Raw genomic sequence first — 18,927 nt, forward strand, 5'->3', positions numbered from 1 at the left:
TTCATATTCTCTTTCTTCCATCTTACTTTCCACCCTTTCCTGAAAGTTGATTCATAGTGCAACTGCAAGGTTTTCCACCTGTTACACCTTTCAAACCTTTTTACTGTCAATTTCCCTTTCAGCGCTGAATGACCTCAAATGTCCCAGCGCTTGGCCATTGTAGCCATTGGCCTAAAGACAATATTCAGACTATATTCATACTTACAATAAGAAAGAGGACTTACTTTAACCTTGGTGATAATTGGGTTACCTCTCCACTGCTGCATGTCGGTAACCTCATGTGTGTCTCTCTCTCTCGAACTGTTCTGTAGTTCTGGTTATTATATTTCTTTTTCATTACCTTTTCATGACCACTGTCATCGTCACGTTTGTTGTGGTCATCTCGTTATTCAACACTGTCACTGATTAACCCCGTAGGGGAATAGTGCCGTCAGTGCACCTCACGGGGTACACTGTGTAGGTATTACTAAAGGTTCTGTGGCTCCTAGCTGCAACCCCTTTCGTTCCTTTTACTATACCTCCATTCATATTATCTTTCTTCCATCTTGCTATCCACCCTCTCCTAACAACCATTTCATAGTGCAACAGCAAGGTTTTCCTCCTGTTACACCTTTCAACCTTCCTACTCTCAATTTCCTTTCCAGCGCTGAATGACCTCATAGGTCCCAGTGCTTGGCTTTGGCGTAAACTCTATATTCCATTCCTATCACTGATTATGTGTCTTTGGAAACTTGGGATGAAAATGTATACCCATGACTACATCAATGTATGAGTATGGGTATTTTTTTTCAGGTTCGTGGCCATAATTGTTTTTAGTCTTTTCCTAATGGCGTCACCTAAAATAGTTTCCTTTAACAATCGGTATTTCATCGGGATGTCTTCAAAATTCTTGTTGTTGATTTTATTTTAACGTTTATCTTTCTACTTCTGAAATCTCCCTCTGTAATAAAATTACAGCTTCACGAAAGAAGCCACGTGACATGGGTTGTATATCTGTGCTTTGTAAAAATGAAGTGAAAGCGTTGTGCAGTTGCTTTTGGACAAACAGAGAAGTTTCTCCATATTTTCGTTTGAATGACACAGCAGCTCAGAGGATTTCGAAACTTTTATATCTTCATTTATAAGGTATGAAACGTTTTGTATTTCCATTTGTACTTTTCAGTATTTCTCTTGGAGATACACTTTGTCGATAACATTCAGAAGCAATGAGATCTTGAATGGGGGAAATTCTTCCATTTGTGAGAAAACTTTTCGTAGACAGTTGTCAGTATTTTCTTCAGGAAACTTCCAGTTGAATGCTGGAGCACCTAGGAATTATTCCTGCTCATCCCTGGCCTTTGAACTTGAATTGCTCCAACATTTTCAAAGTTGGAGCATCGAAATCTTCAATCACAGTTGTATTGTGATTGGGGAACGAGAGCTTTCAAGCTGACACCTCCCACCCGATACGCCCACCAAGCGCCCTCTTTCAAAAAAAAAAAAATACACTATAGTCTAGGAATAACCAGTTGCTTTCAATTGTTGGAATACACCTCGAGATTATTTAGAATGTGTCCGAGTTAGTTAAGATATTACCACCATTCCAGTCGTTGGAATGATATGGATATCTTAATGACAGAAATAGCAGTAATACCAAAACTGTTGAAACCTGTGCAATTTTTTTTATACTAAATATTAAAAGTTATGAAGTATGGTGTCATCATAATTGCTGTCTATATTATTATTATTATTATTATTATTATTATTATTATTATTATTATTATTATTATTATTATTATTATTATTATTATTATTATTATTATTATTATTACTTCCAGGCTCTTGTTAATCACAATTTCTTTAAGTTTCTACAAATTGGCAAAGTGTTAAATTGGCTAATATGTTTCTTTTAAGATCAGACTTATGCTCGAGCTCCTTCAGCCTTCTCTCGCATTCTTTTACACATTCTAAATCTATAGCCTAAAGCTCGATAAGGATATCTGGTTCCCCCCACGCCCCCCAACCACCCACCCCCCTTGTTGGTACGAAGAAATAGAGAGAGAGAGAAAAAAATGTCACAGCGTGTGCTTTTCAAAGCCGACAAGAGTCGGCCGAAAAACCAAACACGCTGGTGTAACCTTATATTGTTGACAGGGTCCCCTTGATGCAGCACAGGTACAGTCTTTGAATAAATAACGCGTTTTCTGAGAACGGGGATGAAATAATAACAGGTACATGGATTTAGCTGGGAACGCTATTTTTCGAACCACTCCTATATGGATTACACGGCGCGACTTCCACTTTCTTGTGTGGGCGAGATTTTCACGTTGAAATGAATGACGCTGGTGTTGCAGATCGTTGTTAGTTTTTTTTTTTTTTGTAGCTGTAAAATGGTAGGGGCTGAGCATGACATTGTAATATTAATTTACCCGCTGTTAAAGTCTTTGTTTTTTTATTATTATTATTGTTTTTTTTTTTGGTAGTTGTAAAGTGATGGTGTGATATGACTATCTTGGAGCATGTAATTGTAATATCAGTTTACCCCTATTAAAGTCTTTCTTTTTATTATTATTATTATTATTATTATTATTATTATTATTATTATTATTATTATTATTATTAGGTTTGAAGTGATGGGTGTGATATGACTATCTCAGAGCGTGAAATTGTAATATCAGTTTACCGCTATCAAAGTCTTTCTTTTTTTATTAATATTGGTTTTTGTTTTGTAATTGTAAAGTGATGGGTGTGATATGACTATTTCAGAGCTTGAAATTGTATCAAAGTCTTTCTTTTTTTATTATTTTTTTAATTATAAAGTGGTGGGTGTGATATAACTATTTCAGAGCATGAAATTATATAAGTTTATTGTTAAGTTTCACTAATAAATTTCACTTAATGAAAAAGCAAGAAAACTTTCATTGTAAGTACTTAAAGATCATCGTTTTAACGATACCAGTTTAACCTTCATAATCAGTCGAGCAGTTTCATAACAAAATTAAATACAGCCTGCTTAAGCCTTCAATCATAGGCAGTCTGAATTCTGTTTTGAAGGGCTTCATCTTACAAAGCTGAGATAGAACTGAATGAGAGAATACACGTCAGCAAAAAATAGCGTTGTAACGAAATTTTCAGTATCAGAAATTTTCAGATAGACGCTTCTGTTCATGATCGAAGGCTTCAATAACCATTGTCACTGATACGCCAGATTCCATAAGCAAAGCAAATTTAAGCAATCAATTATTCTTGGTCGATGACAGGCTTCAGACAGAGCAGTCTAAACAAAAATCAATCCAAATCAAACGAGAGGTTTTTAAAAGCCTTTAAATGGTCAACAGTAGACGCCGCAGAAAAGTGCAAATAAAAGACTGAAGAAGAAGACTCGGATCTTTCCTAGATAGTGACCTCCAACAAAGTTCGGGGGTCGTTATCTAGGACTAATATTTCTTGGGGGTCATTATCTTTATGATATCTACAGTCTTTTGTTTATGTTTTTAAGGTCATCCCCAACGGACTTGTTCTAAACACGCCGCAAATGTGGATACATACAAGGGGATACTTACCGGGTTTAAACCCTTGGGGGTACTAAACACGCCGCAAATGTGGATACATACAAGGGGATACATACCGGGTTAAAACCCTTGGGGTCACTATCTAGGAAAGATCCCAGAGCAGTGTAAACAAACCCGATCCAAATCAGACGAGAGGTTTCTACAAGCTTTTAATTGATTGTCAACGGAAGACGCGGCAGAAAAATTCAAATAAAAGACTGAAAGAAGAAGAAGAAGAAGAAGAAGAAGAAGAAGAAGAAGAAGAAGAAGAGGACTCACCTGTTCTTTTTAACCGAGTTGAATTCCAACAAGATGGCCGGCTCCGGGCCAGAGCAAGCAACGGTCGTCTCTCTGGTTCCAGCTGTAGTCGCTCTCCAGTTTCCTGCTGGAGAAATATTAACGGTAATGGTTAAAGGGGGAAAGTTTCCCCATAAAACATGTCCGTCTAATCTGGTGAAATTTTTCTTGAGACGGAGAGAAAAATGGAGGAGGAGTTTCAGGGAGATGGTTTGAGAATTTCAATGTTCTTGTACTTTTCAAGTCGGAGAAATGATTTTTCTCTTCGAAATTTGTTTAAATATTTACTTTATATATGATGTCTAGAGTAATTTTGTTTCTTATTTTTGTATAATCTTGGATCATTTTTTCCGCTTATTCAAAATACAACTTGGATCTTATTTTTTCCAAATTTTTTGATCTTATTTTCCACTTATTTTGGATCTTATTTTTTCCACTTATTTAAAATACAACTTGGATCTTATTTTTTCCACTTATTCAAAATACAACTTGAATCTTATTTTTTCCAGCTGTTCGAAAAAACTTGGAACTTATTTTTTCCACTTATTTAAAACACAGGTTGGATCTTATTTTCTCCGCTAATTTAAAATACAACTTGGATCTTATTTTCTCCACTTATTTAAAATACAACTTGGATCTTATTTTTCCTACTTATTTAAAATACAACTTGGATCTTATTTTCTCCACTTATTTAAAATACAACTTGGATCTTATTTTTTTCCACTTATTTAAAACGCAACTGCAATTTATATGGTTTAAATCATACAATGGTGTGGGTGAGTTTTCTACTCTAAAGATCAAAAGATTAGTTTAATGTACGTTAGTGGAAGGCTAACGAAAAGATAAACAAACAAAAAAAGTTAGCATTTCAGAAGCAAAGCGCTTGTGAATTACTCGTCAAGGATTGCCGAGTTAATAAAAGCTGTGCGGTTTTCGAGTCTGAGAGAGAAAGAGAGAATATATTGGAACTGCGTAAAATTTTAATTCAAATGTCCGAGACACTTTTAGATAATGGGACGTAATTATAAGCAATGAGGTTGAATTCCTTAATGAACAGGAGGATGGCATTGAAAGTGAACAAATTTTGTTCTATGTTTTCGTGAGTTTTTCGTTGTTATCTAGCAATAAAAACTGTACATTTCCGGGAAGTTCTAGAACAGCGGTTCTCAACCTGGTGGGCGCGCCCTCCAAGGGGGTGCCTCAACAATTTCCTGGGGGGGCGTGAGTCCCTGGGAAAAATAAAAAAATTCTCTAATTATATTCGTTATTCTCTTAACAAGAGTTGCTAAGAAGCAGTGTCAAGTATCTCACTAATTCATTTTTTTTCCAGTTTCCTGTAAATCTGGGAGGGAATTTTACTCATAGGTGCAAGGGGGAGGGGGGCGGGCGTGGAGGAAGGACCAACTCTTAGAGGGGGCGTGGTAATAAAAAGGTTAACCACTGAACTAGAACTAACCAAGGTATAGGTATCGATATTTAAACATTACTAGTATGTTTAGCGAGTAATTGTATGAAACCAAAGGTGTTAAGGATTCCAGATAATATGTTTCCTACTGAGCAATAAATTAGTTTATTGCCAAGTTTTCAGAGATGCTGATAGTTAATGAAAAAGCAGTAGCTGTGATTAGTTTGTTTGTTTTACAATATATGCATATATATATATGTGTGTGTTTATATATTTATATATGTATATATATACATACACTCATATATATGTATATATATTTTATTTATATATATAAATATATATATATATATATATATATATATATATATATATATATATATATATATATATATATATATATATATATATATATATATATATATATATATATATATATATATATATATATATATATATATCTCCATTGACGACAATGTCGCAGGCACTGCATTATATATACGTAGCTCTATATATATTATATATATATTATATATATATTATATATATATATATATATATATATATATATATAATATATATATATATTTATATATATATATTTTAATATAATAGCATACATACATATATGTATATATATTTATATATATACATATATATATATATGTATATATACATATCTTAAAACAACCATTGACGACAATGTCGCAGGCACTGCATTATACGTAGCAAAGGGTCAAATGAGGCAAGATAAAAGAAAAGCTATAAAGCCAATGTAAAAGAGATTTCCAGTAGGGCATAACAGAGCTTTAATGAGCACAATCAGACGTGTTACCTGAATTTGCCTCCATTCTCTCAGGAGGCAGCGTCGACTTCAGGGTCGAACCTGAAGGAAGACGCGCACTTAGTTAAGAGGAAGTTACCATTAGGAGATGAAGTGCATGAATGTATTTATCCTTTTGACATACAGTACACTCACTGCTAGGAATATTCATGTATCGCTGCTTAATATAATGTAAAGTGACACATGCACACAGTCTCTCTCTCTCTCTCTATACACACACTCTCTCACTCTCTCTCTCACACACACACACACACATATATATATATATATATATATATATATATATATATATATATATATATATATATATATATATATATATATATGTGTGTGTGTATCTATATACACATACATACATATAAATAGGTATACATAATGTATATATATATTTATATATATGAATATAAATATATATATATATATATATATATATACATATTTTATACACTATATGTATAATATATGTATATATGTAAATATATACATACATATACATTATATATATATATATATATATATATATATATATATATATATATATATATATATATATATATATATATATATATATGGATAATTGTAGAGCAAATCCTTCTTTTGAAATAGGGCATTTCCTAACCATTCATTCCGTGGAAAGATGGATAATTATACACTATTCCATTCTCTCCTCTCTATTTTTCCATGCTTTTTCTTTGTGATTGTTTACATAGAAACTATATATGGCTGTGTTCAATAAAAGCTATTGTACGAGGAATAATATATGAACCTTTTTAAATTAAACATTAGCGAATTCTTTCGATGATTGGCCTAGCATTATATCCGCAAAGCCATCTTTCATAAGATCCGTGAATACTCAACATTGTCAGCATATTCAAAACTACTCATACATTCAGAGTGATCACCATCTCATCTTGCTTTCTAATTTGAATACTAATTTTATCGAATTCCCTCAGACTAATAACCTCGATGACGGTTCAAAGTTTTTTCATCCGCATTTTCTGATGAGCCAGCCTTCCAACAGATGCCGGAATGTTTTGCTGTGTTTTTCTTTCGTCGTTCGGAAATCGTTTGATCATTTTAAACTTTCCTGCTTTCGTTTTTTTATTCAGGTTTCGCGATGATGAGTGATAAAACAAAGAAGTTCTGTTTATCTAATTTTACGGTTTTATGTATGTATTTTGGTAATAGCTTACAATGAAAGTATGTGCATTACATATATATATATATATATATATATATATATATATATATATATATATATATATATATATATATACATATATATATATATATATATATATATATACATACATATATAAGCATATATATGTATACATATATATATATATATATATACAAACACACATGTATATACTGTATATATATATATATATATATATATATATATATATATATATATATATATATATATGTGTGTGTGTGTTGTTTATGTACATTTATATACATATATTTGAATTATGAATTGACCTGTTATTAATATATATATATGAACTGCATATATATATATATATATATATATATATATATATATATATATATATATATATATATATATATATATACTATATATATATATGTGTATAGAATATTTATAATATATATATATATATATATATATATATATATATACACATATATATATATATATATATATATATATATATATATATATTATCTTTGAATTATGCACTGACGTATTCTTAATACGCCATATGCAGAACTGCAAAGAAAGTGTGGACGAACGAGCCACTCAGAAAGAATGAAGACAGACGACGCCTCCAAGTCGGGAGTCAGCCGCCCTCACAACACACCTTCACACGCTAAGAACAATGAGATTATGTGAAGTGAAAGTCGGCCTCACAACACACCTTTGTTTACTCAAGTATACCGAGTTTATGAGATATGTTTCCGTGAGTTATCAAAGCAAGGGGCTTGGATTTATGTCTAGTTCTTAGATTACGTCTGGCTTAGTAAGACCTAAGAATTAACGGGCGATGAGTATCAAACGAATTCTCTGGCGTCTGACTTAACTTATGCCTCCGTTTTCTGTGAATCGTCGATAGTTTTGGTTTTAAACAATGGATAGCAACTGTCTTTGGTGAACGTGATTATCCTGTTGTTTTGTAAGCGGTTACTTAGCACGGGAAGTTGTATGTAATTACTGTAACCAAATATCATAAGAAAATAGTTTGCTATATACTTCAAGGAGTAAGTTTTGACTCACATCTTACTTTTGATATACATCTAATGGAAGTGTCAGCAATGTCGCCCGGAAGTCAGGTATTTACGTAAAGCCTCGTATATTCATAATAGTGATAACATCAGTGCAACCTGTTCTAGATCATTTGTCCTTTCTTTACTAGAATACTGTTCTCCGTTGTGGATGTCTGCTCTTGCCAGAGATTTATCTCTCGTAGATAAAGTGGTTCGTGGTAGTAAGAGGTTTCTGTTTCCTAATATTAGCAGTTATGGCGACGGATAGTCTTATGTTTGCCACTTTTTCATAAGTTGTATTTTAACAGAGACCTCTCACATTCCGAAATTGATCCCTGATCCCTTATCCTGCTGAGATCAACCAGATTTACTGATCAGCAGCAACAAATGCAGTAAATGTGCCTCACTGTCGAACTTTTCATTCCAGAGGTCCTTTATTCCTCACGCCGTTGGGCTGTGGAACAGACTCCCTGAGGAAGTCGTGCAATCGGAATTTCAGAAGTTCAAGCAGAGATACAATGCATTGCTATCCTAATACAATTCTTCTTGTATTTTAATAATTTGCTTAAATTTTTATGTATTTATTTATTAATTTGTTAATTTATTTTTTCTTTTTTAATGAGTGATCTCTTCTTTCTGTATTTCCCATTAACTTCTGTTTCTTATTTCTAATGAACACATATTCTTTGGTAGCTTGAATTTCAAGTCAATGGCCTGTGTGGGCTAGTTCCATGTGAATAGTGTTCATCATCTGAATAATAATAACTTTTCTTGATCAAAAACCTCTCAGGGTTATTTTTGTGGGTTGTGTTGTAGCTAGACTGAAACGTATTTGTCTACAGAAATGACATCTAAACACAGCTCAGTTTATAAAGAATTTATTTTTTTACTATTGCCAATTAAATGCTCAAGATAAAATCCCAGTAAAGGTTCAATGGAGATGAAGACTTCGAGATTAGTGTGGAAGGGACAAGGTTGAACCGAGTAGAAAAATTTAGTTATCTTGGTTCAGCGGTAACTAGTGATGGAAATTCGGATGTAGAAATAATACACAGATTGCAGGCTAGGTGAAAAAACTGGAAAAAGATGTCAGGTGTCTATGTGATCGCAGAATCAACATAAAGATTAAAGGAAGAATGTATAAGACAGTAGTGAGACCAGCTTTGATATATGGAGTTGAAACATGGCGGTAAAAAGCGCGCAAGAGAAGAAATTGGATGCGGTAGAGATGAAAATGTATATGGATGTGTGGAGCGACAAAAATGGACAGAATCAAGAAGGAAAGAATAAGAAGAACTACTAAAGTAGTACTACTTTCAAAGAAGGCCCAGGAAAGCAGTCTGCAGTGGTATGATCGTGTGATGCGAAGGAATGAGACATATGTGGGGAAGAGAATGGTGCCTGGTGGGAGAACGAGAGGAAGACCGAAGGGAAGGTGGATGGATCTTGTTAAAGAAGACCTGAGAGACATACAGTTGTCAGAGGACAATGTGTTTGACCGAGTCAGGTGGAGGAAAGCTGTCAGAAACATCGACCCCACATAGAAGCGGGAAAATGTGCTGAGAAAGATCAAATCCCAGTAAAGGCGTTAAGAAGTGGTAATAGAAGAATCTGATCAAATGAATGGTTTAAATACTGATGTGGCGAGGTTTACCGCATCAAGACCCTCTTTTTTATGTTAAATAAAACACCATGGGATAAATTTATATCTGCTTTGCTTTTTCTCTCTGACCTTCCTCATTTTTCAACCAAGAGTTCGTACCACAGCAGCCAACCAACAGTCAAGTACTTGATACAATGTTAACGATAACAGACGTTTTGAGGAATCGTGCCCGTATCGTCTGTTTCCTCTCTCGTCTGGGAACCCACATGGGTTCTCAGATGTAAGCCGAAAATCCCAGTTTGAAGAGCGAGTAAAAGAGAGAAGAGGCAATATTCATTATAGTGGATACAAACAACTTGAAGTTATGCAATTACTTAGAAGTATTTTAAAATGTTTATGCCAACTTCTGTACCTCCCCATTATCGGTCTATGAATTGTGGTTCAAAAAGGATGCACCGTGTCGTTCTCCCGCATTAGCTACCACTCCGCCTCTGACGTGTCATTAATAACATATAATGAATCGTTCCAGATAACTTGCACTTCTCGTCCTTTCTCAGTTCTTAGTAATGAGATATTTTTAATTGGTTTACATGAAATGTCAGAGAGTGTTTGTACGTTCCCTGGCGCGCTGGATATAGAAAACATATGAGCGTTGTATATAAAAATGCCTTGTTATCGAAAGGAAATTTTCTCCTAAAGATCTGCTCTTTAATTTCGAGAGTGTTCTGTTTATCTGAGGTTCATTGCTCATAAAGCGAAATTTTCGTTCCCAGGAGCTCTCAGGGTGATTGCCAAGTGCTCGCTTAGATATGCATTTTGAAAGACTGTCGATAGTTCTATTTATATTATATTTTAAAGCAGGATATTTTGAAGAATATAATTTATATTTAGTTTATGAATTTTCACCGAGGAAAGCCGTTATTATGTTCCTCTGAAGTTGGGCAAACCAGGTCATCCATGGCACCCACTATTACGTATTATTATTATTATTATTATTATTATTATTATTATTATTATTATTATTATTGAGATGAACCCTGTTCATATGGAACAAACCCACAGGGGCCATTGACTTAAAATCCAAGCTTCCTTTCATTAGGAAGAAGTAAGAGAAAGTAAAGGGAAATACAGAAAGAAGAGATCTCGATTATTAAAAAAGGAAAAAAAAAATAAATTAATAAATAGGTAAAAATGTATTAAAACGTAGGGGAATATGTAAAGCCAAGGCCGACGATTATCCGTTTTTATCGCAATTAATCTAATAATTTCTTAGAAATGCCGTAGCTGAACCCTACTTTGCATCACTTTAATTGATATTAATGAAACATCCTCTCATTTGGTCTCATCTGTCGACTTTTCATTTCTCAGCAGGAAGTGAGTTTTGAAACGGGTGCACCTTTCATCAATAATAATGTAAATTAGCCCTCATCAAGTGCACGAAGGAACGCAAGACGAAAAGGGGAATTTTTATATATTCTATATACTAACATCACAACTGGATCAATTTTATGAAAAATGGATGAAATTTTTATTATTATTATTATTATTATTATTATTATTATTATTATTATTATTATTATTATTTATTTTTTTCTTTGTCCATCACAGTCATCCTATTCGACTGGGTGGTTTTTATAGTGTGGGGCTCCGGGTTGCATCCTGCCTCCTTAGGTGTCCATCACTTTTCTCACCATGTGCGCTGTTTCTAGTAGCACACTTTTCTGCATGGGTCCTGGAGCTACTTCGGCATCTAGTTTTTTCAGATTCGTTTTCATGGATCTTGGGATCGTGCGTAGTGTTCCTATGATTATGGGTACAATTTCCGCTGGCACATTCCATGTCCTTATTTCGATTTTCAGGTCTTGATACTTATCAATTTTTTCTCTGTCCTTCTCATCCACTCTGGTGTCCGATGGTATTGCGACATCAATGAGCGATACTTTCTTCTTGATTCGGTCAATCAACGTCACGTCTGGTCTATTGGCACGTATCACCCTATCTGTTCTGATATCATAGCCCAGAGGATCTTTGCCTGATCGTTTTCTGTCACTCCCTTAGGTTGGTGTTCGTACCACTTATTACTGCAAGCTAGCTGGTGTTTCTTGCACAGGCTCCAGTGGAGGGCTTTTGCTACTGAATCATGCTATGTGGTTTATGGTCTCGTCTTTCATATTGTACTACCTGCATGTGTGTGAGATGTTATTTCCATCTATTGTTCTTTGGACATATCTGGTTCTTAGGGCCTGATCTTGTGCCGCTGTTACCATTCCTTCTGTTTCCCTCTTGAGTTCTCCCCTCTGTAGCCATTGCCATGTTTCATCGCTGGCCAGTTCTTTTGTCTGTCTCATGTACTGTCCGTGCATTGGTTTGTTGTGCCATTCCTCTGCTCTGTTTTTCATTCTCCTGTCTCTGTATATTTCTGGGTCTTCGTCTACTTTTATCAGTCCTTCTTCCCATGCACTCCTTAGCCACTCGTCTTCACTGGTTTTCAGATACTGCCCCAGTGCTCTGCTCTCCATGCTTAGTAGCCGTCTCCCCCCTTCCTTTCGTGTTATGTATAGTCTGTCTGTATTTGCTCTTGGTTGTAGTGCTTTGTGTATTGTCATGTGTTTCCTAGTTTTCTGGTCTATCCTGCGGAGTTCAGCCTTCGTCCACTCCACTACTCCTGCGCTGTATCTGATTACTGGTACTGCCCATGTGTTTGTGGCTTTCGTCATGTTTCCGGCGCTTAGTGTTGACTTGAGTATCGCCATGCCATAAGTCTCTGCATATATTCTTTCCTGATCGTGTCATTCATTTCAAGGTGTTTTATATCCTCACCTTCTATTATTCCCAGGTATTTGTGTCCTGTCTCATCTATGTGTTTGATGCTATTCCCGTCTGGTAGCTTTATCCCTTTAGTCCTTGTTACTGTGCCTTTTGTATGTTGACCAAGGCGCATTTTTCTATTCCAAACTCCATCCTGATGCCCCCAGATACAATCCTTACAGTCTGGATTAGGGTATCAATTTCCTTGATGCTCTTGCCATACGGCTTGATGTCGTCCATGAACATCAGATGGTTAATTCTGTTGCCTCCTTTCTTGAGTTGGTACCCAGCATCCATCTTCTGCAGTACTTTTGTCCTGGGAATCATGGCTACTACGAAGATTAGTTGGGACAGTAAGTCGCCTTGAAAGATCCCTCTACTGATGTTAACCTCTGCTAGTCTTATCCCAGAGCTTGTAAATGCTGTATTCCAGTTGCGCATTGTATTTTTATGGAAGCTGATTGTGTTTTCCTCTGCCCCATATATTTTCAGGAGTTCTATTATTATTATTATTATTATTAAAAATACTCATAGTAGCATGTCTTGAAATGGTGAAACAATCTAGAGCTTTCGGGAATCTGTTCGATTCCCCTTTTCGGAAATCGAACAGATTCCCGAAAGCTCTCTGTACAGATTTATCTTTAAATATATGTACATATATTAATAACTGTTTATTATTATTATTATATTATTATTGGTGAAGAGATCCATGATAGTGTAAAAGTAAATATATATTAGAAATATATATCCAACGAGAGCTTTCGAAAACCTGCTCGACTCTCCTTCTCAGACTGAGAAGGAGCATTGAGCAGGTTCTCGAAAGCTCTTGTTTTGTATGTATATTTCTAATATATATTTACATTTACACCAGTGTGGATTTCTTCACTATTTTAGTGACTCGTGTTATCAGGAGATGATGATGATGATGATGATGATGATGATGATGATGATGATGATGATGATGATTGTTATTATTATTATTATTATTATTATTATTCAGAAGATGAACCCCATTCATATAGAACAAATCCTCACGGGCAATTGACTTGAAATCCAAGCTTCCAAAGAATACGGTGTTCACTTGAAAGAAGTAACACATTTACGTACATTCTAATCATTTGCTCTTTATCACTAAGAGAAACAGAAGGACTCTTAGGGGATTTTGAACAAGGCCCATTCCGTGACGAATCGATTTCACCCACGTGCCCGCGGAGAGAAGCTGCCCACGGAAACCACGTTTTATAAAGATTTATTCATGAGAAAGCTGTCGAGACGTTTGATGCAATCGATTCCTTCAGCCAGTGTGCATGAGTTGTGTCCATTTCCAGTAGGGGGGAACCTATATGTGGAGCCATCGGCATCCAAATGTTGTTTAGTGCGAGTTCTAAAGTTGGACGTCACTTTTTTTCTTTTTATCAGTTCTTAGAAGTTCAGCAGCCATCATTAAGCTTAGTCGTGGTAAAGGTGATGATGATGATGATGATGATGATGATGATGATTATTATTACGAGCTTTTAGGCCCGATTAGGCTGTCTCCCCTACCCTCCCGATCACCTACCTATCCCGCCCCCACCCGGGGCGGACAAACAGGTTTGCATGAGGAGGGTGGAGTCTCCCCTACCCTCCCGTTCCCCTGCCTACCCCGCCGCCACCCGGGGCGGACAAACTGGTTTGTAGGGTGTGGATGGCTGTGTTACGTCTCCCCTACTGTCACTCAGGTGAGGACAAACAAGATCCCCTCGGATTTTATTATTATTATTATTATTATTATTATTATTATTGGTGTTGTTGTTGTTGTTTAATTAAACTAATTAGTCAGATCATCATGGTATACGACAGCGAACCACGTCCTGGACTCTTGGTAATTTGGCCCAAATAATTAAAACGTGTTTTTAAGATCCCAAAAATGTGAAAATCATAAATAATTGGATCCGGATATCTTTCTAGATATGATCTTTTGAAACATTTGCTAAGCAGCTTCCTTTCATATGTTACAACAATGCTGTGGGACATCTCAAAAAAAAAAAAAAAAGGATAACTGAAAATGTACAAGTTCCATTTTCATAGGTTTTCGAACTAACGAGAAAAAAACGATTACTGAAAATGTACACATTCAATTTCAGGTTTCGAAAAAAAAAAAAAAAAAAGAAAGGATTGCTGAAAATTACACATTTTCAGTTTCATAGATTTTCGAACCAAAAACTGAAATGTACACATTCCAATTTCATAGGTTTTCAAAAAAAGAAAGGATTGCTGAAAATGTACACATTCCAGTTTCATAGATTTTCGAACCAAAAAAAATTACTGAAATGTACACATTCCAATTTCATAGGTTTTCGAACAAACGGAAAAACAACGATTACTAAAAATGTACAAATTCCAATTTCATAGGTTTTCGAACAAACGAGAAAAAAACGATTACTGAAAATATACAAATCCCAATTTCATAGGTTTTCGAACAAACGATTAAACAGCGTTTGCATCTGCGCTGACCTGAAGACAGTATTAAGAAAATGGCCAGAAGTGGTCCGAAAAACTGCGTAATAGTAATACAGTATGAAATGACCGGGGCCGATATCTGCGGATCTTTTACTTAAAGTTTCAAATTGGTCTGGTCTCGGAAATAATGCCTTTGAGACAATAAGAACATTCTTTGGTTTACATAATGTTTAGTAACTGTGAAGGAATATTGAAAAATTAACTGGCCATATCTCACTCTAGTTGTCCAACCTAGTGGCTAATCTTTATCTATATGAGCTGATTAATTTTCATCAATTACTTGAACATGTGACTGCTGTCGATTAGAGATAATCTTCCGTAGCAATTGCAATAATAAACAACAATATGTTTTCAGTTTTCCCTAAAACTTCTTTCGTTTCTCCCTTTCGTTTCCTCGAACGTTCTATGGATGAAAAATCTAGAGGGAATGGTTAGTGTACTCCGACACCAATGCTGATCAAGAGCCCGAATCTGGCAATAATCAGCGATGTCTGAATATACTCACAGATTAAAGAGAGAGCTAAATAGTCATACCATTTCAGTCTTACGTTCATTCCATATTCTGAAAACTGCATCAGAATGCATATAATCTTAAAATAGAAAGGATGATAATGATAGTATACTCTTACTGACGATGGCCGGTATTTTTTAAGGGGATTTGCGATATCTTACCTACCACGGCAGGAGTTCTGGCGATGACTTGAAAGCTTACGGATATTGCATATTCTTACTGACAATGCTTTGAATACTTACAGGAATTGCATATGCTTCAAGACTGGAATACTTAAGAACTGCATATGCTTCATGATTGGAACGCTTTTGAATTGCATATGCTTCATGACTGGAATACTTAGGGATTGCTCATGCTGCATGGTTGGAATGCTTAGGAATTGTTTATGCTTCATGATTGGAATACCTAAGAATTGCATATGCTGCATGATTGGAATACTTAGGAATTGCTTATGCTGCACGATTGGAATACTTAGGCATTGCTTATGCTGCATGACGATGACTGAAGAGTGCATTTTCTAACCGAGGAAAACCCGAAATATTGATGGGTATTGCATATTCTTACTGATGATGAACTTAATAATTAAGGGGATTGCATATTCTTACAGACAATGAGGACAGTACTTACGGGTGTTGTCGATTCACACCGACGCTGACCAGAATGGTATAGTCTCACTAACGACTAGAATACTTACAGCTATAATATATTCACACTAATGACGGCTAGTATACTTACCAAGAATGAATATTATTACGGGCAACGACCCAAAACTTTCAGGGACTGCAAATTCTTATGTATGACGACCAGGTTACGGCGGCTGAACAATATACTGCATATTCTTTCTGACGAAAAGAAATACCACGAATTGTATTCTTAAGCATGGCGACAAGGTTACTGTGGTTGAAAAATACACTGCATATTCTTTCTTAAGCATGAGTTGTATATTCTTACTTATGACAACCAGGTGACGGTAGTTGAAAAATATACTGAATATTCTTTCTGGCGAAAACCTAAATACTTACGGGGATTGCATATTCTTACTTATGACAACCAGGTGACGGTAGTTGAAAAATATACTGTATATGTTTCTGGCAGACCAAGAAAATACTTACGATTGTAATTACTTATGACAACCAGGTGACGGTAGTTGAAAAATATACTGTATATGTTTCTGACGAAGACCGAAATACTTACGGGGATTGTATATTCTTACTGACGACGACTGGCGACACGTCAGCAGAGCGACGAAGCCCTGTCGGAAACTGGCGTTGAAGCCGCAGTAGATGATTGGGTTGACAGCCGAGTTCGAGTAGGCTATGAAGTAGGCTGCGAACTCCATCGAAGAGAACCAGCTCGGCAACTGTGAGGATGATTTGAAATAAAAAAAAAAATGGGAGAGAGATAATATCGAGAGGAAACCAAAGATATGATTTACTCGAATAAAATGAGGGGAAACGTAAATGAGGTTTTAACAAAGAGGGTTCATCTGTGATTAAGTAAGTACAGTATGAATTTAGCAGTGATAATTGTCTTGTTGTTTTTTTTCTCTCTCCAGAGCCAGCTCGGATAGGGGAACAGTTGTTGATGTACATATATATATATATATATATATATATATATATATATATATATATATATATATATATTATGTATATATATATATTATATATAAACATATGTATATATATACATATACATATATATATATATATATATATATATATATATATATATATATATATATATATATATATATAAGAAAGGAGGAGAGAGAGATATCGACGCCCACCTCATTATGGCGCACGTGCACGAAATTATTGTAGAGGATAAGACTCTGCAGAGGCGTCCCAGCACAGCACAAAGACGAGGAGCACGACGGAGACCATTTTGACGACCTTCTTCTTCGCCCTCGTCGCCGTGTTGAGGGCCGGGGCGGAGCGCTCCCCCGGCAGCTGAGTCATCCACATCCGCCAGACCACGAGGCTGAGGGGATCAGCGACAATTACTCGTGGGCGGGAGTTAGGATAATTAAGATCTCGCGAAGACAAATTAAACTTTCATCAGAATAATGTCGTCGTAATGAATGGATACCCAACTACTTCTGGCTGATTGGGGAAATTAGGGTTCGTGGCGATTATGATCAAATATCAAATAACTTATAATTGCATCGTTCACGTCAGTCGACATTAAATGCATGCGAACGAGGGAACAAACTTCTCCCAAGTCTGACTGAATCGGAGGGACTGAGATATTGAAAAGTAGGGAGTTATTCTCAGAGCAGTTCTTACCTGTAGTTGATTAACATGATCAGCACTGGCAGGAAATAGAGAGCTATGGTAAAGGCCGTGTAGAAGAGGGTCTTGGTATCGTAGACAGTCACGCAATAGCCCACGGTGGGGTCGAACTTGGCCTTCGAGGGCCAGATCTCGTCGCAGTGCCATGACGTGTAGTTCTTCCACTGAGGATGAAAAGAACGTTATTATTATTATTATTTTTTTTAACTCTGAAGAATAATACACAGATTATGCTGTAAAGACGTATTGAAATATACACCAAGAGCTGTCGAGAAGCAGCCCAGCCCTCATTATCGTTCTGATAATGAGAGATAAGCAGGCTCTTGATGATTTCATGTGTGAATTTTATGTTTCTTGATAAGAAAACTATTGCAGACTTTATTCGCCATTGCAATGTTCATGATGTTATGAGGAGTTATTATTATTATTATTATTTGATTTCATTATTATGTTTCTTTAAGAAAACTTAGACTTTATTCGCCATTGCAATGTTCATGATGTTATTATTATTATTATTATTATTATTATTATTATTATTATTATCAAATTATCAAAGGTGGGTAAAAGTTCATTTAAAACTCGTCGCAAAATAGGATGCCTGTCTGTGAAAAATAGAATAAAATACGAGAAATTAATTATGACAGAATGTTAAAAACTACTAAATTCATCAGAAACCAAATAAACACATACATTCTAGCAATAAATGCTACCAATAAATGCACACGATTTATGAAACAAATTGCTCAGTAGTTTACTTTGCCATACTTATTTTTATTTATGAATTATCTTTCCCAGGTGAGACAACATTTCAAACTTGAATAGTTGATTCTGCCACTCTGGATATGAATCATTCTCTTTGTTTGCGAATCATTTTGCAATTCTCTCAATGTACACAAATTCT

At 35.3% G+C, this 18,927-nt stretch overlaps 1 protein-coding gene across 1 annotated transcript in view; it reads right to left on the reverse strand.

Annotated features, from left to right (window-relative positions):
• Positions 1-18,927, reverse strand: part of LOC136848054 (QRFP-like peptide receptor) — a 238,796-nt gene that overhangs the window by 15,077 nt on the left and 204,792 nt on the right. The window contains 6 exon segments of the mRNA XM_067120191.1: positions 3,810-3,912; positions 6,068-6,118; positions 16,927-17,092; positions 17,522-17,578; positions 17,580-17,715; positions 18,021-18,190. Of these exon segments, the coding sequence (XP_066976292.1) occupies positions 3,810-3,912; positions 6,068-6,118; positions 16,927-17,092; positions 17,522-17,578; positions 17,580-17,715; positions 18,021-18,190 (683 nt within the window).

The sequence above is a fragment of the Macrobrachium rosenbergii genome, chromosome 2, assembly GCF_040412425.1.
Source record: "Macrobrachium rosenbergii isolate ZJJX-2024 chromosome 2, ASM4041242v1, whole genome shotgun sequence".
Lineage (NCBI taxonomy): Eukaryota > Metazoa > Arthropoda > Malacostraca > Decapoda > Palaemonidae > Macrobrachium > Macrobrachium rosenbergii.